The 27012-nt window shown below is 28.1% G+C and overlaps 1 protein-coding gene across 1 annotated transcript; it reads left to right on the top strand.

Moving 5' to 3' along the window:
• Positions 1-22400, top strand: LOC145837973 (GTP:AMP phosphotransferase AK3, mitochondrial-like). The gene is made up of 6 exons (XM_082945479.1): positions 1-83; positions 12435-12530; positions 13462-13584; positions 15856-16028; positions 20564-20682; positions 22143-22400. Exons 1-6 carry the CDS (start codon positions 23-25, stop codon positions 22234-22236), a joined length of 666 nt encoding a protein of 221 aa, XP_082801605.1. The 5' UTR covers positions 1-22; the 3' UTR covers positions 22237-22400.
• Positions 22401-27012: the final 4612 nt, after the last annotated feature.

The following is a 27012-nucleotide window of genomic DNA, read 5'->3' on the forward strand; positions in this document are numbered from 1 at the left end:
AGTTTTCAGCAATTTTTAAAATATGAGAATAGCATCCCTGAATTTAGCTTTTCGCGCAATCATAATGGGACCCCCAGGATCTGGTAAGTTAAACTGCTATACTTGATAAATAAAATTAAGAAAAATGTTTTTTTTTATGTGAATTAAAGCTTTTAAAGAAAGTTTTATTGAAATATGAAGTTTAAGCTTATATAAGTAAACAAAAAATTATTTTACTTAGCTTATACCATTTACATCTTGTGAACTTTAATTCATTAATAATGATGGACTTTGCTAACTTAGCTTTCTTAAAAGATTGAAAAAAAATGTTGAATCAAATAAAAATTTCAGTATTGATTCAATTGATTAGTGCTGGTAACTTTTTATTTTATTATATCTTAAAGATGGTTTTTAATGATGCCAACGAGATTTCATATCTTACAAAATATTATTAAACTCAACAATTGATGCATATTGTGTGAAAAAAAGCTTTTGCTGGTTTAGTTTGTATAAAACTACTTTTTCAATAGTATAAATATTGTAGTTATGCTTCTCTGACAAGTGTTTAATATTAAAAGTTAAAAAAAAGTCCACTCTAAATCTTAACATTTGCAATGTACATTGTTATTTGTTAAACAATTAGCATCTAAAAATCAAAAATCATAGTTTTTGGGAATGAAATTAATCTTAATTTTGTAAGCAGCAATATGCTACAACCAGAAGTAAACCATAAATTTGCAAATTAAACATCAGTCAACTTTTCACTGCAAACCTGAAATCCTTAAATTTTCTTAAAAATCAAATATCTAAAACACTTTATAATAAAGCAGAACAAAGTTTAGTATAATAGCTGTTTAACAAAACAGCAGTTCTTACAAAATAAATGGCAACAAAAATTGTCATGATAAAAAACATTTAAGGGCCACACCAATCATGAAAAACGCTACCAGTTTACTAAATCCTAAATTTATTAGCAACTATACTATTTACAATCTCCTACAATATTTCACTGATTGTTTTATTTTTCACAACCTTTAAAAATTAAGTCTTGTAGAATTTTTTAATTTTCTTTTGTAGTTACTAAAAATTTAGTACAGAGTGGTAAATCACTTTTTTCATAATTTGATCTTATTTTGTAGAGTTTTAATTAAGCTACAAGATTCTTTTTACTGATTTAAAAATTTCAAAATAGTTTTTGAGCTATAGCAGGTCAAGGTCAGAAGCAACAATAGGTTCCTTATGGGAGGCGCAAAGTAAAATACTTTACTAAAAATCTATTTTCTCCTGGGTATTTTGAGATAAATACCTTATTTAATAAATGTTTATAAAAATCTCTAGGAAGATTTTTTTTTAAATATAAAAAAGTTAACAAAAAAATAATTCCAACATAATTTTTCAAATATTGCAAGGAATATACTCTGAAAGTTTGTGGTAGTTATCTCAAAAAAAACGTAGGAGAAGATAGATTTTTAATGATTTCTAATTATTTGCTGTTCTAGTTTGGGCCTCTTATAAGTGGCCTATTGTAGTCTCTGACTTCAACCGATATCTCAAAAATAATTTTGAGTTTTAAAAACAGTAACACAACCTATGCCCTTAAATAACTCTATTCAATATATTTTTTTTAGATATGGTCTCAGTAACACACTTAAAAACGCAAAAAGCAGTACCAGCCTTAACAAGATAAGGTAGATATGCAGCATCAATTTTTAAGCAATTACTAAATATACATTTGGTTTATATATTGAAACTTAGTTGTATCGATTAAGATTATATTGGCAGAAGCATTTTTATTATTTGTTCAACAGACGATTAAGTCTAGCTGTGTTTTCAATAAAACTTTGTTAAAGTACTTTGAAGAACTTAACTCCTTGATTTTTTAACTGGGCTAACCCAAAGTATCTTATGTTATCTTAGTTCCATTCATGCATACGTTTTTAGCAGTTTTACTTTCAGGAAATATTTTAGTGGTATTTTTTTTAAACTGGAATTTATTGACCAATTTCCTTTAACACATTCTTGAGTCAAATATATTTCACATTTCTTAAGTCAAAGATATTGTTTACTTGAAAAAAAAACTAAAACAATCATAAAAACAAAAACACACAAGTTTTATTTAGTAAAAATGATTTTGTATCAAAAATTTGTATGTTAAAATTTTGTATGTTAAAATTTTGTTGTTTGAAAGTTTGTTAAAAAATAAACTTAAAAATCTTGTTGAAGAATTCCTTTTCTAAGTCTTCCTACTCAATTAAAAAGTTAATTGGTTTGACCTTGAAGGCGTATTTTTTCTAAAAGCTCTAGCACATTAGGATTATGCATTAGTTTAGAAACTAAAAATTATTACAATCAAATTATAAATTTGTTAAAATGCTAACTTATCCAGTAATTTATTAATGACAATTGGCTTGATTAAACTTCATTTATGATTTCTAAAAAACCATCAAATTGTAGTAACAGCTTTTAAAATAATTTAGATATAGGTAGACCTTTAAATGTTTATAAATACCATTCTTTTGCATATATTTAAGTGCTTTAGGAACTAACAAACTCCCTTGTCAAAAATACTAAGCACTCACAAAATTACTAAAAACAATATAAATTGTGTGAAATTAAATTAAATATAAAAAAAAGAACAATTAAAACAAAATTGATAGTTTGAATATGTTGATAGTTACTCTTAATGCTTTATCAGGACCAAGCTGATTATTCAATTTGTTAAAGTTTTTTAATTAGTAAATCTTCTGTAGATAATAGATCAATATAAGAACTGCATGTTTTAATGATTTCTAAACAATTATAAATATTGTTATTATTTTAAGTATGCACTATTCTCAATATGTTAAAATACTGCTCTATTAGTTGAGAATTACGTGCTCCTTGATTCTTTGAACAAAAATTGTCTTTCAGTCTCACCAATACATTGGTTGTTCAAATCACCTGGACACGTAAACTTCTAGACTAAGCAACTTTGATTCATACAATCTATTGAGGAGAAATATTTCCCTGCCTTTTGTGTTTTATCTGCAGTATGTGTTTTTACTCCTATCTCTTCAAACATAGATTTGATGTTCTTGGATATCTTTCTAACATATGGTATTGTAATGTATTAAAGTTTATTGCAAACAAAATACAAAATAGAAGTACTTTTTGGACACGCTCTTCAGTATTTTTTGGTGTCAAAACAAGCTGAAATAATGATTTACTGATAAAAACTAATAAAACTAAGTATTTAAGAAAACAAATTAAATTTAACACAATAGTAATAATTAACAAATTAAGGCAATCGTTTAATCAGAAGTAATATAAATGTAACACAACTTTACTAATCAACTAATTAATAAGTTCAACGAATTAAACAAAATGGTCGAATAAACAAATTTCTTTTGTTTACAGAGATCTGGCTTAAAGCTTAAAATGTATATAGCTTTTAAAGTTTTTAGGTGAAATTCATTACGAGCAACTGATATTATTTTGAAGTTATCCACTTTATAGTTTTCGACACACTTAGGATTAGTAATCAGGTGTTGGCCAATTGCTGAACTGCTATTTAGTTTTTTCAAATCATCAAATTTCTTTTCCTCATTACATGACTTTATCTTGTTTAAAAGGTTTTTTGGTATGTGTTGGTTAATTCTTGCAATCAAATTGTTACTCGTTCTACCCACGTATGTTATTTTACATAAACATACAAATTTATAAATTTGGGTGGGTAATTTATCTTTGTTTTTAATCTGAAACAGTTTATTGGTTGAGTATACTATTCGTAAATTAACAGATCTATAGCCATTTTCTACTATTTTCTTCAAATTATTATACAAAACTGTATTCTGATTGTATGGCAACTGGTATACTGGACACTTTTTTGGACCAAATTTTATTGACTCAAACCTTGTCTTTGTTTTTTGTATGGTGTTCTTTATTATGTCTAGAGCAGGGGTTGGCAGGCAGTTGGTGGTCGCGGGCCAAATTTCAAATTTACAAAGTCCTTGCGGGCCGCAGTTTTAGTTTTAGTGACATTTGAATAATCTTTTGGTTCCAGTTTTAGTCACACGAGAGAAAAGTTTTACTTTTATTCACCTTATCATTTTAAATGACTTTTAGTTATACATAGAATGCTTAGTTAAAAATACATTTATTAGAATAAAATTTACATTGACTAATATACTTAAGTGTTAATAACTATGTACTTTCATAAGCATTAATAAGTTAAACTTAATACTTTTGTAACTTTACTAACAACCTAACTCTTTATAAAAAACAAATTTGAAAGACAATTTATGGGTTACTTTTATATATTTGTTATACTATTAACCCCTTTTTTCATATTTCTAAGGATATTTACTTCAAAAAAATGTTTTTGCGTGTTAAATAGTTTACATTCATTAAAAAATTTAGTAATTAGTTAACTTAATAAAATTAATACCTGTTTGTATTCCAGAAAGCTAGAACAAATTCTTTAAGATAATTAATTCTCGAATACTTAAATAAAATATCTTATTAGTAACTAGTCTTTTATATAGTTGCCACTTAAAAAGCAAAAATGTCTGAGTTGTATCAAACCAGCCTAAGTTTATTAAAAGTTGAAAAAACTAATAAATCGTTGTTAATTAAGCTTAAATACCTAGTAAAAATATCATCATCATCAAAAAGTACACATAGTGTAAGAAAACAAGAAAAAACTACAATTAGTAAACTACACTACAATCATAAAAACTATTCTGGAAATTAAAAGATTTCTTTAAAGTGTTTGAAATAAAAGTTTCACACAAACCTAAGTTTTTAAGCTTTTAAAATAGCCTGTTTGTGTAGCAACCCAGTTAAAACAAAGTTCACAGCATAAAGAAATAACGAAAGTTATTAACAGTAAATAAATTACATGCCAAAAAAACTTACAAGTCAGCTGGAATGGACAATTAAGTTTCTTAAACAATTTTAACAAAAGTATTAAACTTTATTGAGTCATTAGCAAAATAGAAAAACTTGTTTTTTATTAAGCATTATAGCAATTCTTTATCTGCAATAAGAATATTGCATTTAAAAATATTAATTGCAAAATATTAGACGAGCTACAAAAATAAAAAAAAGTTAGTTAGGAGTTATTGCGAGAAACGATAAAAAAACAAATCACTAAAATCAGTTCCAACAAAGCACAAAATTATTTTTAGTTACCTTTGTATTGGTGCATTGCAGCTTTACTTTACTCAGAATTATCAGAAAAAAACTGTTAAGGAAAGTTATAAAGTAGCAAAACTTATTATTTAAAATGAGATACCGTTTATAATTGAAAACTTTTTTAAAGAATTTATGTTGGTAGCAATGAAAAACTTTTGTTTATTTCTTCAATGACAACAAAAGGTTGTATTTAGAAAATGCATTAAGGTTATAAAGTCGCATAAATCAAATTAAGACTTTAATCAATATGTTAACAAGAGAACACTGATAGAAAAACTATTGCTCATCTGAGAATTTTTATTAGAGATGTTTTTACTAACTTTTACATTTTAGTAGAATTTCTTGGTTTAGTTTCAACATGAAGCACAACAATCGGTGAAATTTTACAAGTAAAGCTGCAATGCACCAATACAAAGGTTTTAGAAGTACAATTCCTTCTTTTTATTTTAGTATAAAGTTTAATTAAAGTTTATAATGTGTCTTAAAAAATATATCAATATTAAAAAACATTGTTAAGCTACTTTAGTATATTTTTTAATAAAGAAATGTTTATTTGCTAAATTTTTTGTGTCAAATCGAAATTTCATTACTTTACATTGAAAAATTGTTTGAAATTCCAAGTTTATTCAAAAAATCTCAAATTCAAGTTTTTTTCCAGAACTTTTAAGCATTAATTTTCAAGTTCAAAGCTTTTCCGGGACTCAAGTTTTTTTAGCAACACTGATTGTTCACACTTAAATGTACATAATAATATAAATAATATATTGAATTATATCAGCTGGGAGACTTAAAATTTAACATATATTTTAACTCAAACTAACACTGTGAGTTGAGCAAAACATACATCATAAGTTTAATTTGCCACTTTTTCTAGCAAAAAGCCAGCCTAAGTCAACAAAAACATTTCTGATATTTTTGTATACAAAAAACAGTTCTAGCCAAAAACTTATAAAATGACTTAGTTGGCTTGAGATTTGAAGTCTACAAATAGCGATAGTCTAAGTGTGTGTCAATGTTTAGTTGTTTATTAGCTTGAATTTGAACTATTTTGATTAACAGTGTACAACCTTGATAAATTTACCATCCCTAAGTCTAGTTTATATTAATTAGGTAGCTCCAAAAATCAGCAAATGTGTGTATTGATATGCAAGGCATAAAAGTTAACTTAGTTTTACAAAAACAATGTTTGAAAAATGAAAATGTATACCTAACAAAAACTATTTTAATTTATATCATATATACTGTTTTAAATGTGTCTGTACAAATTTAGATGATACATGTAGAAACAACAATGTTAGATAATTATGCATAAACTAAACTTAGACTAACTAAAGCATTAGATAAAAAGTGGTTTAAAATATGAGGATCTTTTTAAGTTGGTGTGCATATAAATTAATTTAAGTACAAAGAAAACTTCTAAAAAATTAAAATGTGTCAAAAGAAAAATTAAAAAAAACTTATTTCTTATTACTATGTTATTTTAAATGTTTTTACACTAAAATATAACATTTACAAATTAAAAAATCTATAAAAAAAACTTAGGTATAAAAAACAGTGAAAAGGAATATCAAAGCTATAAAGAAATGACACTTTAGTTAATTACTGTGAATTACTTTTGTACAAAATGGAAAACACTTGCATTTAGTTTATTTAATAAATATATATTATATAACTAACTTATTAAGTTCAAGCACTCTTTAAACTCTTTTTTCAGATAATCACTTGCTGTTGTAAAAAAGAAGTTATTATGAAACTCAGAAAAATATCCTGTTAAAATGCTAATTTGTCTTTTTCACATTTTTAAACTAAAGCGGTAATTTCTTCTAATTATTTTTAAATATTATACAGACTTAAAACCAAACTAATCAAATTAAATCGAGTTACCGAAAAAAATTTAGCTTGAAACATATTTTTGCTCAGCGGGCCACATTTACATGCTTGCGGGCCGTAAAATTTTCTTTTGCGGGCCGCATTCCATTTAAAAAAATAACGTGCTTGCGGGCCGCAGATTTACCCTTCGCGGGCTGCAATTGGCCCGCGGGCCGCAGTTTGCCGAACCCTGGTCTAGAGGGTAACCTAAAGTCGCAAAGATTCTTTCCACATTTGATAATTCTGTTTCTAAATATTTTTCAGAACAAATTTTCATTGCTCTATATGTAAGGCAACTGATTAGATTTAGTTTTTGTCTCATTGGACTGTATGAGTTATAAGGGACATAGTCCCCACTGAAGGTACTTTTTCTAAAAATGTTCGTATAGAACATTTGATTCTCCCTATTGACCATAACATCTAAGAATGTTAAATTGTTTTCAGTTGCTGTTTCCATAGTAAATTCGAGGTTTGCATGCATGCTATTCAGTTTTAATAGAAATTCATCTCTGTCTTTATCGTCCTTAAAGATGGCAAACGTGTCATATACATAACGTTTGTAATAAATGGGAGAGATATCTTTTATGAGTTGTTGTTAATGGAAACCAACAAAAATGTTTGAGAGAATAGGACCATGTGGCAACCCCATTGATATACCGTCAATTTGCTTATACATATGGTTATTAAAGCTAAATTCTACTCCACAAAATGCTAATATTAATAATTCTTTGAAGACTTCTGGATTTAGGTATTTTGGAGCTAATCTGTATTTAAATAGTTCATTCACAACTAAATTAATGCACTCCTTAATCGGTAAGCTGGTAAAAAGAGACTTGATATTGAAGGAACACATACTAATGTTTTCCTGACTGATTTTTAACTGTCTAATATCATCAGCAAAACTGAATGAGTCTTTAGTACAATAGATTGAGTATACTGATTCTAATGGTTTCAACATTTCCACACACCATTTAGCAATCTTATGTTGCGGTGAATTAATCATTGAAAGGACTGGTCTCAGAGGTACTTTTGCTTTGTGTGTTTTTGGTAACCCATACAGTCTGGGTCTGCATGACCCGGATGGGCGTATAGCGTCATAAACGCTTGCAATGATTTTATTATTATTTTTCAAAGATAGTAATCTTTGTTGAGTTGCACTTTCTATTTTTTGGGTATTATCACAATTATTCGCTGGACCCAATTTTACAAATTTATGGGTGTCCAATAGGATATCATTCATTTTTGCCAGGTAATTGTACTAAATTTACTTTTTATAAATAATTACTGTACAACAGATTCTCTAGTTTGACATTCAAATGAAAACTTCTTTTTACTTAAGATTGCTGACTATGTGAAACACAACTTTCAAGATGTGTAAATACGAGTAAACTAAGTATGCATCCCATTTAAATTGTGAACCATTTCCTTCTTACGTGCGTTTCTTTTCTCTTAATAAGATAGTTTGACTCCCGTTTCTTCTTATAATTCTTTTTAGGCTGTTGCTCTGAAATGATTTTTATATTTTGTATTTTGTTTGCAATAAACTTTAATGTATAAAAATTGTGATTTTTATAATGGAAAAACCATTATTTCAATATTGTAATGTAATGTTTATTTTCATCAGTATTTTAAGTTATTTGTGACTCAAAGTTATATAATCAATAAACTTGGTCAAAAAAGAGTTTTATCAAAAGTTCTTAAACTTTTTGCCACTTGTTATGTTGTAGATCTTCTGAGACAAGATACTTGTTTCTGTAAAACAGGTTTTTAGCTAAATTTTATCACAACTGGGTACACACGAGTTAAAGTTAATAAGCATGCTTGTGCTTGATTTTCTGTAGGTAGATGAGAAGATCTTGTTGTCGTTTATTGCTTCTTGTGTATCAGAATATCGTATTTTTGACAATTTTGAATAAAAAGTTTCATATCTTTGTGTATTTTGTTGAGTTATTCATCAAACTCATGTATTGTTCTTTGTTTTCAAAAATTTAAAGTATGTCATCTACATATCTGCAATACCTTTTAGGTATTGTACTTTTGTTAAGTAACTCTCTCTAATTGACTGAACAACTAGTTTGCCAGCAGAGGCTTAATCTATTTATTTAGTTTTTTAGTTAATTTGTAAGGGTATAATACTTTTAAAATAAGTATGTCAATAGTTGTTTTTTTATTATACATTACTTACTGTCATGCAAATATAGTAGGTACTGCAGTGTTTCATAATTTTTGGACGGTGGCAACCTACAGCAATATGTCATCAACTATTGACAAATATCTGAAACTATTGTTGATGCTGTTGTTTTTCCACCAACGTTAAAAACTATGTATAATTTTAGATCGGCATAAATGTATTGTACATATATACTGTCAAACATGTTTCCAAGTTTGAAACTGTAGATTTATCACTGAAAGAAAGGTGTGAAGATATTTTGGAAGTGCCTTTTTAATATTTGATTAAGCAGTATATTGAGAACACAAATTAATTTCACTGTTTTTTTATATGAACAGTACACTTGCCAGAAGGTGTTTTTACAGGTTTTTTTGTTCTATTGGGTAAACGTTTTAAATGAAAAAATCCTTGATAGTTGGTAACATAAATTGATGTGTCATCACTTTTGCCATCTGTTTGGTGTCTTCAATGGGTTACTTTGATTTTATTTTAAAGTTCTTATAAGGGTGGAACTCTACCAAGAAGATCATCATTTAAGTATATCTTTTTACACAAAGCTTACAATAATTGTACTAAATTTACTTTTTATAAATAATTACTGTACAACAGATTCTCTAGTTTGACATTCAAATGAAAACTTCTTTTTACTTAAGATTGCTGACTATGTGAAACACAACTTTCAAGATGTGTAAATACGAGTAAACTTAGTATGCATCCCATTTAAATTGTGAACCATTTTCTTCTTACGTGCGTTTCTTTTCTCTTAATAAGATAGTTTGACTCCCGTTTCTTCTTATAATTCTTTTTAGGCTGTTGCTCTGTAATGATTTTTATTAACATTGTCTTGCTTGCCCACTGGAAAGTTCAGTTTTTCCCCTTTAATGTACTTAAAGTAATTATTTTTGGTAAACCACCTAGTGATAATATTTTTTTGAAGTCAATGATCCAGTTGTTTTTCAGAAGGAATTTTTTAAACCATTGGTTTAATTTATTATCATGTAAAATTTAAGAAAGCACTAACTCTTTGTTGTAATAAAACAAAAATACTTTTACTTGGTCTCTTTACTTCTCCTCTCTTGTGTCAGTGGCACAAAAAAATAATCAACTACATATTTTCTTATGTCTAAATAAACAATTGACTTTGTGTTTTCAAAATTGAAAGAAATAGAGGTTTGAAGATCTATTTACAAGCTTGTAGCTATTTTAAAAACATCAATCTACTACACTGCTGAGTTACTAAGTAAAAAGATTCAAGCAGTTCGTTAATTTAGTTGAAAGGTGTTATCCTTTAGCTGTATATTAAAGTTAGAATCAAATTTATTGTTAGCAACGTAGTTCTGAACATTTATTTTTAATTTTTCTAGTCTTTTCAGCACAAGGTAGGTTGACTTCCACCTTGTTTCAACATTGTGCACAAGTTGCTGGGCTATTTTCATTGTTATTAGTGATCTACCAGTACCACTGATTAGGATTTGGTCTGATCCAGATCTTTTTTTATATCTACCTGGTAGATCACTAGTAAATTTTATAAACACCTAAAAATATTTGGTACTTAGCATTTTTGACAAATCTTGTACTCAGTGCCTCTTCTTTTAATTTCCATAGAAGTTGCTTCTCTCCATTCAGGTCGCACTGCAGGGATAGAAAATTTGTCCAGCTTGTTTAGAAAAGCAAAACCATTATGCAGCTGTCGTCCATATATAATTTTTGTTGGGGTAAACTTATAAACTTTACAGTTGCTTTCAGGGGTGTTCCTCAACTGAAGCATTGCACTTAAAAATCTATCTAGGCTACCTGATTCAGTAACATTGAACATTGAGAGCCTTTTTGCTTGATTTACAGCAACTTTTGCTCTTCCATTTGACCTTGTATAGCATGCTGAAGCATCCCAGGTTTTAAGAAACTCAATTGTTGAAATAGACAAAAATTGTGGTACAGCATCACTTGATATCTTCTCAGGTACTCCAAATCTATAAAACAAGTCTTGTAGGCACTTAATCAAGCCACAAAAACCTGCTTGAGATGTTTTGCTGGGTGTTGAAAATATTTCTGTCTAACCTGACAATCTGTCGCCTACTACTAGAAAATTGTTTCCTGCAAACTGGAAAAAGTCTGCAAATATCTTTTTTAAAGGACTTGTAAGAGGAACAGATAACTCTTGTGGTAGCGATGGTTGAGAAGGAAAGTTTTGATTGCAGCCTTGGCACTTTTCTCGAATTGATTCAATGTCCTCTGTAATCCCAGGCCAGAAGACAATATGTTGGGCACAAGTATACAATGATGTTACACCTTTGTTACAACTTATTGAGAACATTAGGTTGTAAACTTAAAGGCACCAATACTCTGTACTTGTAAAGTATAACTCCATCACTAGCGTACAAAGCACCATCGTATCTAAAATATGCTGACAATTCTACACCTTTCATTTTTAAAACATTTTTCTCCAGCGTTGTTATATTTTATTCTCCTGTACAGTTTTGGAAAGCACTTGACACTCTTTATTATAACAAGTACAACAGAAAACTATCATATGCTTAATCTTTTTCTTCTTGTCAACTTACTTTTCTGTTTAGTCAGTACTAAGTAGCAGATGAAAAGTTTATCAATCTCATAGTTTAAGTTTAATATAAGTAAAGATAAGCATTAGTACAAAAAATAATAAGTACATGAATGAGACAAATATTGATTACAATTTATTAGGATTAGATTAACAAGGGTACTGTTGTTTACATAGCCTTGGTATAAATGTTTTTATAAACAAAGCTATTAAACTTTTAATTGATATACATTAGGTGCTTAACTTAAAATTAAAAAAACTACTATCATTTAAGTACTTTGAACATTCAAAATTGGTCAAAAATGTTCCGTAAATGCAGAATACCTATTAGATGGTTTATTCAAACCTTTGTCCATCCATTCTAACGGCTTTTGATCTATCTTTACATTACATTTATAAATATTTTAACTTTCTCTAGGTAGGCAGTGAAATCTTTATAAATTCCATTCAAAGTTTTTTTGATAAAATAGCTTATGTTTTCTATTTACTATTTTAAACTTAATTTTTAAGAAGTGAAAAGATCCTCTCTGGTCATTACAGTTTTTCTCATAGGGTGCTTAAGAATATAAAATCTAAGTTTTGCTACAAACAGAAAAAAAATGTTGCATTTACAAACACTCATACATAGTTTTATAATCTTCATTTTCTGTGCATGTACTTTAATTTTATTTCACACAACTTTAGGTAAGGGAACTGTTTCAAAACGCATCATTGAAAGGTACGGGCTTTCCCACTACTCCAGTGGAGACATCCTGCGAGAAGAGATAAGCAACAATACCTGTGAGTGGCTTGTTAATGTATATACTTGTGCATAAAATTATATTTAAATAATATGACAACTTGTGTTTGCCCTATTCAGTTTTTAAATGTTATAGTAAATCCTTAAATTACAGTTATAAGTTAAAGTTGCTAAAACAAAGTATTGCTTTTTTATATTACTTAATACAAATAAAGCACGTTTTTAAAAGTCAATTTTAAGAAAATAAAGTGTTTTATACAAAAGACATTGCTTAAATTTATTTCAGGAAAAATAGTATATATATACTTATGAAATATTTTGAGAATTTATTAAAAAACAAACCTAAAATGTGAATAGGATACTTTTTATGTTATTTATCTAAATAATTTTTAGTATTACAAAAATAAAACTCTTGGAATTTTCGATCCTTACTGATTAATTTTTTAAGTGTATGAATTTGCTTTTACGGTTTAATGTACAATTTTTATATAAACAAGATTTTAGTTTTTGTTTCAAAAACAAAACTTTGATTGATGTATACAAATGAACTATAAAATAAAGTTCAAGCTTTCTTATAACTGACTATTATATACAAAAAAAACTTGCCTATGTGTAAATCAGTTCACTTATTTTTTTTTTCATTTGATTAATGTTTTTCCTTTATTTAATTTTAGATTTTTACTTAAATGTACTGTGCACTTGTTATTAATAGTTGTACTTGCTCTTTATAGTTATGATATTCATTGAAATGCATCCAAAGTTTAACAGTTTTGTGTGTTTGTTAACAGTTTTCGATTATTTTGTGATAAAAAAGTAACCGAGTAAGTAATTATACACAAGAGTCAAATAAAAACACTACTTCTACAACTTTTAATCTATGTTCATTCAAATAAAAACTTGCTTTATTTTTTTACAACTTCATTTTTATTCTCACTTTTTCTAACACGAACAATTTTGTACTGATACGTGTAGCCGCAGGAAAGGCAGCGAAAAGTTATTTAAGTTCCGGCCAGCTGGTCCCGGACAATGTCATGGTCGACCTGATAACCTCGAAGCTGTCCAATTTGCCCGAAACAACAAGCTGGCTGCTGGACGGTACTAATAAAGCATGTTGCAATGTAGCGCCTAATTGTTTTGTTTAGGGGATTTTTTTTGAAGTGTTATTGCAATGGTGGGGTAGCTGTCTGCGACCTGGAGTTAAATGAAAATATTTAGACTTTATTTGTTGTTGTTTTTTGAGTTATTGTAGCTAGTTTTATTAATTGTTTATTTGTTATAACATCATTGAAATCTCAGAAGTTAATTTGATTTGCACAAATGTATTTACATTTTTTAGTTAAGAAGCTATTAAAACTTTCTTTAACGTCTTTTTTTACTTACAATTATTTATTTATGTATTTTTTGCCCCAAAATGTCAAATTTCTTAAGTTTTGTTAATACTCTGCTTAATTTATATTATGTTAATTACATTCAATTTCAAGTACCGTTAGCATATTTTAGCAATTAATTAGTTACAAGAGTATCCGAGACAACCTTCGTCCTAATTAGGACTCATCAGTCAGGCATAGTCGCGACATACCGCTGTTGTGATCTAACCAAGCGGGCTTAAGTACGAAGTACTGAAGCGACCGTTGTTGTTGATCTTGCGGTGAAGCTCATTAATTATTATTGGTGGCGCGAATCATCTCAACTGTTGATGATGGCTGTAATAACTACTGGTTAAAACTGATCAAACGAGCACAGACTATAATCTCACAATAAGCTGAAAATATCTGAGACGTTGGGCTGTGAGTGATTTAGCTGAGTCAATTTTTTCAACTTTGCTCTAAAAAGGTCGCTTCAGTACTTCGTACTTAAGCTCGCTTGGTTAACTGCTCCGGTCGTAGGTTGTCTTGGATGCTGTTGTTATTAAGGCCATAGGGGGGGTCCACTTTGTTTTTTTACAACTTGATCTTATTTTGTAGAATTTAATCTGAGCTATCAGACACTTTTAACCGCTTAAAAAAACTCAAAGTAACTTTTGAGATATAAGCAATCAAAGAAAGGGCGTTCAATAGGTTCCTTATGAAAGGCGAAAACTAAAAATGCGAAAAAAGACTATTTCACTAAAAATCTATCTCCTCCTTCATTTTTGAGTAATCTTTCTCAAATTTTTACAGAATGTGTATCATTAAACTTTAAAGAGATCTATTGTAGGAATTTTTTTAATTTTGAGTAAAAAAAAAATATTGTCAAAAAACTACCCTTTTTTTTAGTTTTTTGTGGATAAAATTTTACTTTTCAAAATTTCAAAAATTCCAACATTCAGATTCTTCAAAATATTAAAAAGAACATTTCCTGAAATTTTGAAGTCTCTAGGTCAAAAAATGAAGGAGGAGATAGGTTTTTAGTGAATTTTTAAATTTCCGAGAAAATTGACCCCGAAAAATTTGTGGTCTTTACATTTGTATCGGAAACTTTTTACAAAAAATAAAATATCTCAAAAGTTAAATTATATTTTTGAATTCTATAAAAACAGGCTTGTAGTTTGTATTTAAAGTTTTCATATAAAAGCCAAAGTTATTTTTTGTAAAAAAAAAAGCCGGACCCCCCCCCCTATGGCCTTAATCTTGCGGTAAACTTCAATAATTATTATAGCAATTAACTTGGTAATCTATTAAACTTGAAAAACTTGGTAAATTAAAGTTTTTGTTTTTTGATGAATATAATTTATAAAAAAAATTCAGTGAGTAAAAACATCTAATTATTTTTCAATTTAAATTTTTCTCTTTTAAGATAATATTGTAGTTAGTTAATACAAATAATTGAATATGTAAAACACTGTATTAGCTAAACTAAAATTAAAAATAAAATTGTAATTACAATATTTAAAAATCAAAAAGCTGTGTTCTATCATACATGTAGTATCTATAAAGTAATTTCGTTTGATATTAATTACTATCTTAGTTTTTTATTAATTTTCTCAACAATTAAATGTTATTTAAATTAGTTACTTGTCTTTTTAATCTATTTGTACATTTATTTTTACTTAATGTGAAGTTGTAGTGTTAGATATATAAATTTAAATACCATACTATAGAAATAAACAAATTAATTTATTTTAGGGTTTGCTAATAACTAGTGTTTTTTTATAGTTTTGTTTTTTTTTGTAGAACTAAATTTTTTTTGTATACAATTTGTCATAAAGGTAAAGTTTACTTATATTTATCACTTTTAGCGTGGGTAATGTAAAACTTCAACATAGGTGATGATAAAAAAAATATTTATAAAAGTTTATGATTTTAAACCACAATGGTTAAAGCTAAAGACTACTAAAAATTCAGCAATAATTGTTGCAAGTTTATGATGAAATTAATTTTTTTTCAGGATTTCCGAGGACGGTGGTGCAGGCGGAGATGCTGGTGAAGCAGCAGGAAATCGACGAAGTGCTCAACTTGGACGTCCCCTTCGAAACTATTCAGTCCAGGTTGGCAGGCAGGTGGACCCATTTGCCTAGCGGGAGGGTCTACAACAACGATTTCAACCCGCCTAAAGTAAAGGTCGGTTTTGAAGAATTAATGATATGTCGAATTGTAAATGGTATATAAAACTACACAAACGTATTAAAATATTTTTTAATGAATTAACATCAGTAATGATACCTGCCACTTATTGATTAACTCTTATTTATCCGAAAGTAAACTAACAAAAAGCTGTTATTTTTTTAAATACTTTTTATTTAGCAAAACACTTACAATGCAAGCAATGAAAACTAAAAATGTGGGAATTTCTAAAGCCTAAATAATTGAGCAAGTGTTATTATAACTAGAAAAGTACACCTGTTTAAGTTTGGTCACTGTCATTAAAGTGAACCCACAGCCGGCTGTTACAAATTGAATTATAATTGTAAATTACTCAAATCACAAGTTAAAATCAGGATTTCCCAAACTTTTTTCATAAGAAGTAAAAAAGCCATGTCCCCCTCCGACAAGAGTTATCAACATCTTCCTTTAAATACACCTCAGACCTTCTTTTTTTTTTTTGCTCTTATCCATAAAATCCAGAATTTCTAGTGTAAGTTTCAGCTTATGACCTCGTGGCCCCCGGTAGCCCCTACTCACGGACCACTCTTTGCTGGTTATGGTCCCCTAAATCTTCGTAATGGCCCTTGAGGGGTCATACGGCTCACTTTGTGAAACCCTGTCCAGGTCATTAATTAAAATCATACTATAATTAGAAACATTATCTGAATCTTTTGATTGAAACACTTTAAATATCATCAATCCTGAACTTTTAAATGTTTTACAACGACTAGTCAAATAGCGTACTGCTTATTACACAGTTTAGTAAAAGAAGCTCAATTATATAAGTATAACCAAAACTCTTTTATAAATCTAATTTCGGTATATTGAGCTTGAAGTACAGTGCTTCCTCGCTAATCCGGTCCTCGCTAATCCGGTTCCTCGCTGATCCGGCCGGTTTGAGTCGAGAAGTCGACTTATTTACTTAAGCGTTTTTAGCGTTTAATTTCATTTTACTTCGAAAAAGTATTCAATTTACGTTTTATAAGTATGCAAGCAATATATTGTTACGTCAAAATAAAGTATCATTTGTATAATCTTAAGTTTTTTTCATACTTTTCCCGCACAGTTGTAACAAACTTGTTTATTATTCATTTGCAATTTTTCTGTCTTTGCTAAGCAAGTTACACTTTAATATACTACAATCAACATATCTGATTAAAAAATGGATAAGACAGCAAAAAAACGAAAACGCGTTCAACTAACAATTGAAAACAAGTTAAAAGTTTGCGAAATGGCAAACAATAATGTGCCTAAAGCTGTTGTAATGAGCCAGTTTAACATTGGTAAGTCAACTTTAAATGACATTTTGAGAGGCGAAGAAAAGTTCAAAAATTTTAAAGCCGAAAAGGAGGAGCTGGGACTAATTGGAGCTGCTACTACGGCAAAAAATGTAGAGGGAGGTGTCTTTGACAAGCTAGACAGTGCCCTTTACATTTGGTTTCGTCAGGAACGTGAAAAGGGTTGTCCAATAACTGGCCCAATACTATTGGAAAAAGCCTCCGAATTCCATCGTTTAATTTACGGTGAACACTCAAGGCCCTTTTCAGCAAGTACGGGGTTTCAATGGAGGTTTTGCAGGAGATTTGGCTTGCGTAATCTTAAAATACGTGGCGAAAAATTAAGTGCAGATAGTTCAGCTGCTAATAAATTCATAAATGAGTTTTCTGTCATAACTGAGGGCTATTCTGAACACCAAATTTTTAACTGCGATGAAACTGGGTTATACTTCAGAATGTTGCCTGGTCATACATTAACTTCAGTTAACGACCGGCCAGATGGAACGAAGAAAGCAAAGGACAGGGTAACAATAAACGCATGTGCTAATGCAAGTGGCACAATAAAGCTACCTTTATTGTTAATTGGAAAGGCTAAAAACCCGCGTTGTTTCCGTAACCTCAACAAGGAAGCGCTGCCAGTTGTTTATCGTAGTCAAAAAAATGCTTGGGTCGATCGTGACATTTTTCGCGATTGGTTTTTTAACTGTTTTGTTCCCGAAACAAAACAAAGACTAAGTGAACTTGGGCAAGAAAAGAAGGCAATTTTGTTCCTTGACAATTGTTCTGCTCATCCTAGTGAGGACGAACTTGTATCAGCTGATGGAAAAATCACTGCAAAGTTTCTGCCTCCAAACGTTACCCTACTCGTACAACCAATGGATCAAGGTGTACTCGAGTCCATAAAAAGAGTTTATAGAAAGTCGATTCTTAAAGATCTTATATCGCAATCAACTTTCACAATTGAAGATTTTTTAAAAAGAATCGACATGACAAAAGTTGTCGACACCGTTTCATCTGCTTGGGGTATGGTAAAGCCTTCTTCCATTAGAAACTCATGGAAGAAATTAATGCCATTACAGCAAAGCTCTTTCATGCAAAACATAGACCCTTCAGAAAAAACTCAAGACAACGAGTTTGTACAGCAATTTGCGAGATTAAATATCACATTTACAGAAGATGATATTCAAAGATGGATGAGTTGCGATGGTCCTGGATATGAGCATATGGACGAGCAAGAAATTGTTGAACTGGTTACTGGGGATAACGAAAAAGAGGCTGTTGAAGTTGTTGAAGATGAAATTGGTGTTTCCCATCCTTCTAAGTGTCCATTTTCTCATGCTGAAGCCATGCAGAAAATGGACGATTACTTAGCTTACTATCGTTGCCAACCAGAAGCCACACCTGAAGATGTGTCAAAACTCATCCAATTTCGTGAGTGTTCTGCTAAGAAACGAGAAAGCACTGTAAAACAATCTTCCATTCTTTCTTTTTTCAAAAAAAAATCTTAATTTAGTTAAGTGTTAACAGTGTAGTTTTTTTCTATTAATTTTGAACTTATAAAATTTTGTTTTGTTTAGTTTTGTCTGTTTTAATTCTTTTTTCTTTGAATAAAGTAAAATAAATTAAATTAACAGAAATTTTATAGTACGTTTTGTTATATACATTCATGATATAACTAAGGTAGATAATTTGTAAAAAAAGCGATATTTTGTTCTTATCCGGCCAAAGGCAAATCCGGCCGTATTTTCGAAAAAATCTTGCCCAACTTGGCCGGATTAGCGAGGAAGCACTGTAATATGATTAAGACAGCGGATTGCAAAATCAATACGTTAAGACAATACACAGTAAAATAAAAACAAAAAAAAATTTAATAATAGGAACGTAAAGCTATCAATTGTTTTAAAGTTCTTTAAAATCTCTAGTACATGCATGAACTAATAAGCCAAACACCTCACATAGCTTGAGCAGACAGGTCTTTATAAGCGTAGTAATGAGTAAAGTTTGTTTTTTTTTTTGCTAAACACTTACGTTTGTAAGCTATATTTAAATGTTCTTTCACCTTCAAATTAATAAATGATGAATGGCTTTTAGTATAAATATAAATAAAGTCTAAAAATGATTTTTATACTGACTTCAGGTTTGAAAAGTTTAAGGCCATAGGGGGGGGTAGGCCATGTTTTTTACAAGTTGATCTTATTTTATAGAGTTTTTACTAAGCTTCAAGTTGCTTTTTACCGTTTTTAAAAATTCGAATTAGTTTTTGAGATATGACCGGCCAAAGTCGGGCCGCATAACAGGTTCCTTATGGGGAAGGAAAAACTAAAACGGCGAAAAAAGACTAATGCATTCAAAATCTATCTCCTCCTTCATTTTTTAAGCAATCTTCTTCAAACTTTCACAGTCTATTCTTTATACAATAACAAAAAAACGTTATTTGTGACTTCAAAAAATTTTAAGTAAAAATATCTTTTTTTTGAAAAAAAAAATTTTTTTTTGATAAAAAATCACTTTTTTTTTTTAATTTTTGTCATAAAATTTTTATTTTTTAAAATTATTAAAATTCACAAATAACGTTTTTTTCTCATAATGTAAGGAACATTTCCTGAAAATTTGAAGAAGATTGCTTGAAAAATGAAGGAGAAGATAGATTTTAAAGCCCGTTTTTAAAAACTCGAGAAAAACGGCTTTAAAATTTTGGTAAGTTTGATTTTTTTATATAAATATTTTTATATAACCGGTCATAAAAAAAAAGTTACTTAATTTTTTTAAAATCTAAAAAAAGCATCTGAAAGATTATGAAATTTACTATAATATAAGTCTATATGTTATTTTTGGTCAAAAAATGGCTTCTACCCCCCCTATGGCCTTAACTGAACTATTTTTACAACTTGAAAATTGTTCGCATGTAAATGGTAGTTAATTAATAGAATCGAAAAATAATGTTCCATTTAACTTAATAAAAGAATTTTATATTACACTATTTAAACATGAAAGTTTGAATCCGAAACTAAACTAAAAGTCATATGACAAAATCATTTTGGTGATAAACATGCCAAAAAATTCCAATTTAAAAACTAATGAACATTGGTTGAAGTAAACATCAAACTAAAAACTTCCAAAAAAATAGAGTTAGTCCATAGTCCCTGAAGCAAAAAATTATATATTTAAAGATACGCATGTGATTTACTATAAAATACTAGATAATAATACTTTATTGAAAATGATATTTCACAGGGTTTGGACGATGAGACTGGAGAGGAGCTGATTCAACGCGAAGATGACAAACCTGAAACCATCAAGCAGCGACTTGAAAGTTACCAGCAGATGACCTACCCGTTACTAGAGTTCTTTCAGTGAGTTCTTTGCATGGCATAAAATTTCTTCAAAAGTATTTAAAACATCAAGTAATTTCAAAACGTAATTATTTTCTTGGCCTTATTCTTCTCAGTGAATTAGTTTTATGTAAATGGAAATAAATAAATTACAGTTGTTTCAATCACATGACAATAAAAAAGCATTAATGATTCTCAAAGTAATAAGTAGTTGTTTCTTATTTTATTATAGATTTTTAAGTGCAATATACTTGGTTCTTTTTACTTGAATGAATTTTCTTATTATGAACAAACATAATTCATTGAAAGTTTAATTAATCTTCGTATTTTTTTGCCAAGAAGTTCTAAACTAAACATTGTATATTTTTTAAGCTAGTTTTTGACTTTCACATTTACTGGCTTTTCACACCATAGAAAATAAATACTATTTCTAATCATCTTATTTATTTATGTAAATTTATGTGAAGCTTCTTTTTTATGAATAGTGACCAGAATTAACATTTTTCACTTGAAGCTTGTAGTAACACCTCTTTAATTGTAAGTAACTTAACTTTTTTCTACTATAAACCCTGTCTGTAAAGTTTTGATTTTGCTCCTGAAACCTCCTGAATATTATTTAATAGTTATTGACACGCTGACTTATTTAAAATTGTCAAGAAATAGAAGATAAAATGATTAAAATAGGCGTGTTACGAAACCTTAAATGGAAGTTTTGATAAAAATAAACTGTAACTTAAATTGTTTTTATACCTGGAATTATTTATATAAGTTGTTGTTAAGATTAGTTTAAGGCTTTTTACAAACTTTATTATTACTTTAGATTTTAAATTTAGTCCTGAGGTACTCAGAAACATGATACCTTCAAGTTTAAATTGTAAACCAAAAAATCATTATATGAAAAAAAATTAAGTTGTACTTAAATAAATTAGCCGACGAAAAAAACTTTTAAATTACATATATATTTTTTAGAAAAAGACAAGGTCACGCCATTAAAAAAAGTTTTTCTAATTAACTAAGTTTTCCGTGCACAGTACAATAGTATTTATGCACACTACTGTGTAAATTGTAAATACCATTGATCTATGGCAGGGGTTGGCAAACTGCGGTCCGCGGCCCAAAATGCGGTCCTCAAAGTCAAAATCTGCGGACCGCGAGCTCCTTTTCAGTCAAAAATTTTTAAAACACTGAAAATTAAAGATTTCGTAATAAAGACTTACAGTTAGGCTCTTAATTCAATAAATACTCTTAACTAGTGCTCTACAATTGCTTAATTTATTTTTTGATCTAAAATCATGTTTTTTTAAAAGATACTAGAACTTTATCTAAATAAATGTGGCCCTCGAAGATTATTTTCTAAATAGTGCGGCCCGCGATCAATTTTTCTTAGGAAAATTGGCGAACTACAGAAGGCTGCCGACCCCTGATCTATAGTATACTTCATTAAACTATTCAAAGTGAAAACTTTAATAAAATATAAACAGAAAGAAAAATATTTGCACTTCTTATCGAGGAACCAAAACAGACGAGATATGGCCGCTCATAACTGCGTATTTGGATAAAAAAATTGATCATTAGATATTTTTAATTATTTTCAGAATGGTGATTTTTATTGTGTATAGAATCGTGTAAATTTTTTGATTTGTCAAGTATTTTATGTTTGCTATGCAAAATCTTAGCTAAATGTTATTTTGTAATTTATTTGTATGTTAGCATTTTAATAAAACATAATACCAGTTAAAGTTTGTGTTTTATCTGGTTTGTGAATAAGTATTTTGAAAGTTGCAACTAACTTTTTCACACTAAGTTGCACTTAGTTGTTTTTAAATTCAATTTTGAACAGTACTAATGATAAAAACAATTCTTAAAGAAAATTTATACTCTATTAACAATTTTCTGTTACCTTTTTAAGATTATAGACATAAAACTAAGTATGAAATTCAAACTTTAATGTAGTAAAAAATTGTTAGTCTCTAAATATGATAAACACTGTAATAAATGAGATTAATACAAAAATGATTGGATAGATTATCAATGCACTTCATTCAAATGTCAATCCACACATAAGTTAATTTTTCAATTATTTTTTACAAACTGTTAATTTTTAGCAATATGTTCTTTACTGTTTATGATTCATTGACAATTCAAATTGTATAATAACTTTGAGGAGAGTATGTCATGAAAGTAACTTTTCAATGAGTTTATTAAATTGATCCAGTAATTCAATTAAGGCTATAGGAAGTCTAACATTCCTCTACAAAAATAAACATTGACTCTTAATTGAAAACTTGAAGGAAGTAATATAAGGTACTTTGTAAACAACAGAAAGTTTTCTGTAAAGATATAATTTTGAGAACATTACTAAAAATCTATCTCTTCTATTTATAAAACAATTTACTTTAAATTTTCAAAATATGTTCTTTTCACTATAAAAAAACTGTCAGAAAACAAACTTTGGAAAAAAAATTGAACGAAAGTGATAAATTTGCTTCTTACAATTTATTCGTAAATTAAAAATTCTTCTATTAAAAAAATATTAAAATGTTCTCAAAAACTGTTAAAGGAGATAGATTTCTACTTTAATGATTTTTCTTAGTTTTCCCCTTAAACTATAAATTTGTGAACTCTGTTCGTCTATACCTCATAAGCTAATTTAATTTTGGAAAACGATTAAAAACAACTAATAGCTTAGTTTTTAAATAAAAGGAGCGTAATTTTTTTTTGTTGAGTCTTTAGAGACTATGATAGTAAACAGTTATTAAAAGGTTATAATAGAAATTTAAAAATTATCCATAACCGTTCAGGAAAGTTTTTATTACCATACTTCGACATGATTTATAAAACAAAGGTTACTTCTAAATCAGTGACAACCCTTGTAAGAAAAGCTCATTAAATTAAGTTTTAATCAATTAGGTCTTGCAACAAACTCTAACTTTGTTTAATGCTAGTTAACATAAACAACTTAAATCGTTTTTTGTTAAATATTTATTTTGTGATTAATATCAATTAACTTATCTATTATTTGAGCTATAGTTAATAGTTTTTTAAGCTTTATTCAAATGCATTCAGAATATTTGTAGTACAGCTAGCAAAATACTTTTTGAGTTGTTTATATAACGGGATGATTTTTCAACTTAAATTTGATACTTAATGAAAAAATACTTAAACTTTAAACAACTTTTGTATACAAAATGATGAAATTTAAGTTAAATAAGAAATAACTACTAATTAAAACAAAAAATTTATGAATTATTCAAAGCTTTTGTGTTGTAAAATTCGTTTAAAGTAACATTGCAGTTTCCTTTTAGTTATTTTACATCACTTAAAGCTGTTTTTTGCATTAAATTTAATTTTCCAATATTAAAGAACAAAAAACCTTTTACTTCAGAAAACCTCTGGGTTCAAAACAGTGTCAATACTGAAATTAGTAATAACGAGATGTAAAAACACAGCTAAGTAGTTTTAATCCAAACGCTTAAGTAGATATAATATATATAAGTAAAATTCCTGAAAACTTTTTTTAAGAACACTTTTAGGCCGATTATAAAATGTTTAATACAGTTAAAACTTTAGATCAATTTTCGTAATATATTGTTGAAAATAGGGTTTTTTTATTAAAACTGCTTTTAAAGTAACTAAGTTTTCAAGTTTAATTGATGTTTATTGAAACTGAAATAATTAGAACATTTTAGTAGACCTTCATAACCTAAAATTAGTTTGGTAGAATTATTATACTTTTACTCTGTTGAGTAAATTTTGCTTAATTAATAATCTCTGACAACATAATAGGTTTTTTTTTCTGTAATTTGAGGCTAATATTTAAAATATATCTTATATCTACATTTGTTCAAAGAAAAACCGTATCAAATTAATAAATATTCTATAACAGTTTTTAAACACCTGAAACATTTTAATACAAAATAGTAACTATTAAAAAAACGTACAAATATTTTTTTTGTATAAATTTGTTTTATATTGTGCTTTCTGTTAGCAAACAAGAATTTATCTTTTTTATCTAATGTAGTTTATTGTGCATTTTTATTATTTATTTTTTATCGAAACTCACTCGACTTGGATTGTGTAAGATATAAAAACTTTACTGATTAGATTTTAATATTATATTAAAGTAAAAAAATTATCAAAATTTTAAGTTTGGAAGCATTTGTTTCGTTTCAACTAACTGATTTTAAATTGATTTGTTTGAAAGGAGTTTTGTAATAAGTAAGGTACAAAATCTTTGACTCAAAAAACTATTCATTGTAGTAAAGCTTCAGGCAGATGTACTACCACCTATAGTGAATATTGCAATATTTGTAGTATAAAAATGAGAGTTGATTCTAGTATCTGATATTATTCCGTTTTTCACTCTTTTTTTATAAGAAACTACTTTACTTAAGTTATTTTTAGAACAAATCTATTGGTATACTATAATTTTTTTTACAGCTGTAAAATAATAACAGTTTCGTGCTTTACTCGCTTAAAATAGATACACTACAAGAAAATATATACAAGAAAATATATATTATTAGAAAAGATAATTTACCGAATTTCTTGTGTTTAACAAAGTAACTTAAAATTATTATTTACTTATGATTATTTTCTTTATTTTACAGTTTTTCGATCAAATTACCTCAATTCTACTAACCTTAAAGTTGTTGGACAGAATTTCGTAAATACTAAAATACTAGATAAACATTCTACAGACAAACAATAAAAATAAGCCTTTACTCTTAACAAAAGTGGGCAAAGTACGATCCACAAATATGTACTTACAATTCCCCCCGCAATCAACTCCCACCCGTTTTTCTTTATTTATTCTTCATCACTGTTACCACTGGCAGGTAAGCAGTTTTCGGATTTTATTGCAAGCGGGAACTGAGCCATTCCTTTCTACTTTATATATGTTAATATCATATGTATATTAATATTTGATATAGGTCCAAATATCAACTTAAATTTTAGACCATATAAATTCGCTTACTTACATATGGGTCATACGTAAGTGAATTGAGAACTTACATCTCCTGCGGAACTTAGTGATTAAAACATATGGGTCACACATTAACATGTTTTACTTAATAATTTAGTATGCCAACCCTTATTAAATTAAAAAAAATTTATTCAACGACTAGGTTAAATAGATATCAAAAAAAAAAAAACATTTATTTTATCATAAATTTATACTCTTTTTTTTGACTTATATGGCAGAATTAAACTTTAAGTTGGTTAATTTTTTAAAAAAATTTAACAGAAACGAACTAAGCTTTTGTCTACAACAAAATTCAATTTTTTAATAAGTTTGGTTAATAAAATAACACGTGAATTTACTTAATCAACTTTAAATATATACGGTCTAGCTTCATCAGTCATTTTGGGTTCCTATTTACCAAATAAACCAGTGCTTCTGAAATGGGGTTCCGCGAAGCCTTTCGAAATTTAAAAAAGAACATTTATTTTATCAAACATTTTATGTAAAATTAAAATAAGGGGTTCCGCGGAAAAGTTGAACTTTGGAAAAGGGTTCCGCCACTAGAAAAAGGTTCAGAAGCACTGAAATAAACGACACCAATAAATATCTCATGTGATAGTAAAACATCCTCTATATTATTTTAACTTATAACAATTCATTTTTCGATTTTATTTCATATTGCAAGCAAAAAATCAATCAAAACCAGGTAATAAAAACGCGAACAGAGTAAAAACAAAACAAATGGAAATGTGATCAACAAATATATTCAATGCAGGATGTCTTGGTAGATGTGGCCGACGATGTCTTTGGCCTGTCCGAATTCGTTCTCCAGTTCGCACACTTTACTCAACACTTCGTTCAGTTTGGCCAGCTGTTAAAATGTTTTTTAAAATAATTTTTTAATTTTAGTAAAAAGATTATTAAATCACTGCAGCTTGTAATTCATAACTAAATCATTTGTGTTCTAGATTCATTAGTTTTTATTTTATTATCAAATTTATACTGATTTAGATTTATCAAATAATTTAAACTAGTGAGAATTGAAATTTTTTAATTAAATGTTATTTTAACATTTTGAAAATATGCTCGAGAATAACTTAAAACTTGAATACTGAACATTTTTCAATAATAAAAAATGTTCAGTCTTAAAACATTTAGATTTTTAACTGATTCTTAAAACGTGCAAAACAAAAAAGGTAACTTTTTTAATTCTTGTGCTAAAGAGTTGAATACTTGATAAAAAAATGCTTATGACTTCTAACTTAGAAATATTAGTTTCTTTAAAGACTTAAGAGCAGAACTGCTAAAATAAATAATCAGTTTTTTTGCATTTTTAAACTATTGATATATACAAAAAAAAAAGACTAGTTAAGTTTTTTCGATAA

The sequence above is a fragment of the Thalia democratica genome, chromosome 6 (genome assembly GCF_965202585.1).
Source record: "Thalia democratica chromosome 6, ktThaDemo2.hap1.1, whole genome shotgun sequence".
Classification (NCBI taxonomy): Eukaryota; Metazoa; Chordata; class Thaliacea; order Salpida; family Salpidae; genus Thalia; species Thalia democratica.

Coding starts and splice junctions, on each gene's coding strand:
- LOC145837973 (XM_082945479.1), top strand. CDS start 23: ATGAGAATAGCATCCCTGAATTTAGCTTTTCGCGCAATCATAATGGGA. Junction 13,585..15,855: donor AACAAGCTGGCTGCTGGACG/GTACTAATAAAG, acceptor ATTTTTTTTCAG/GATTTCCGAGGACGGTGGTG. Junction 16,029..20,563: donor TCAACCCGCCTAAAGTAAAG/GTCGGTTTTGAA, acceptor GATATTTCACAG/GGTTTGGACGATGAGACTGG.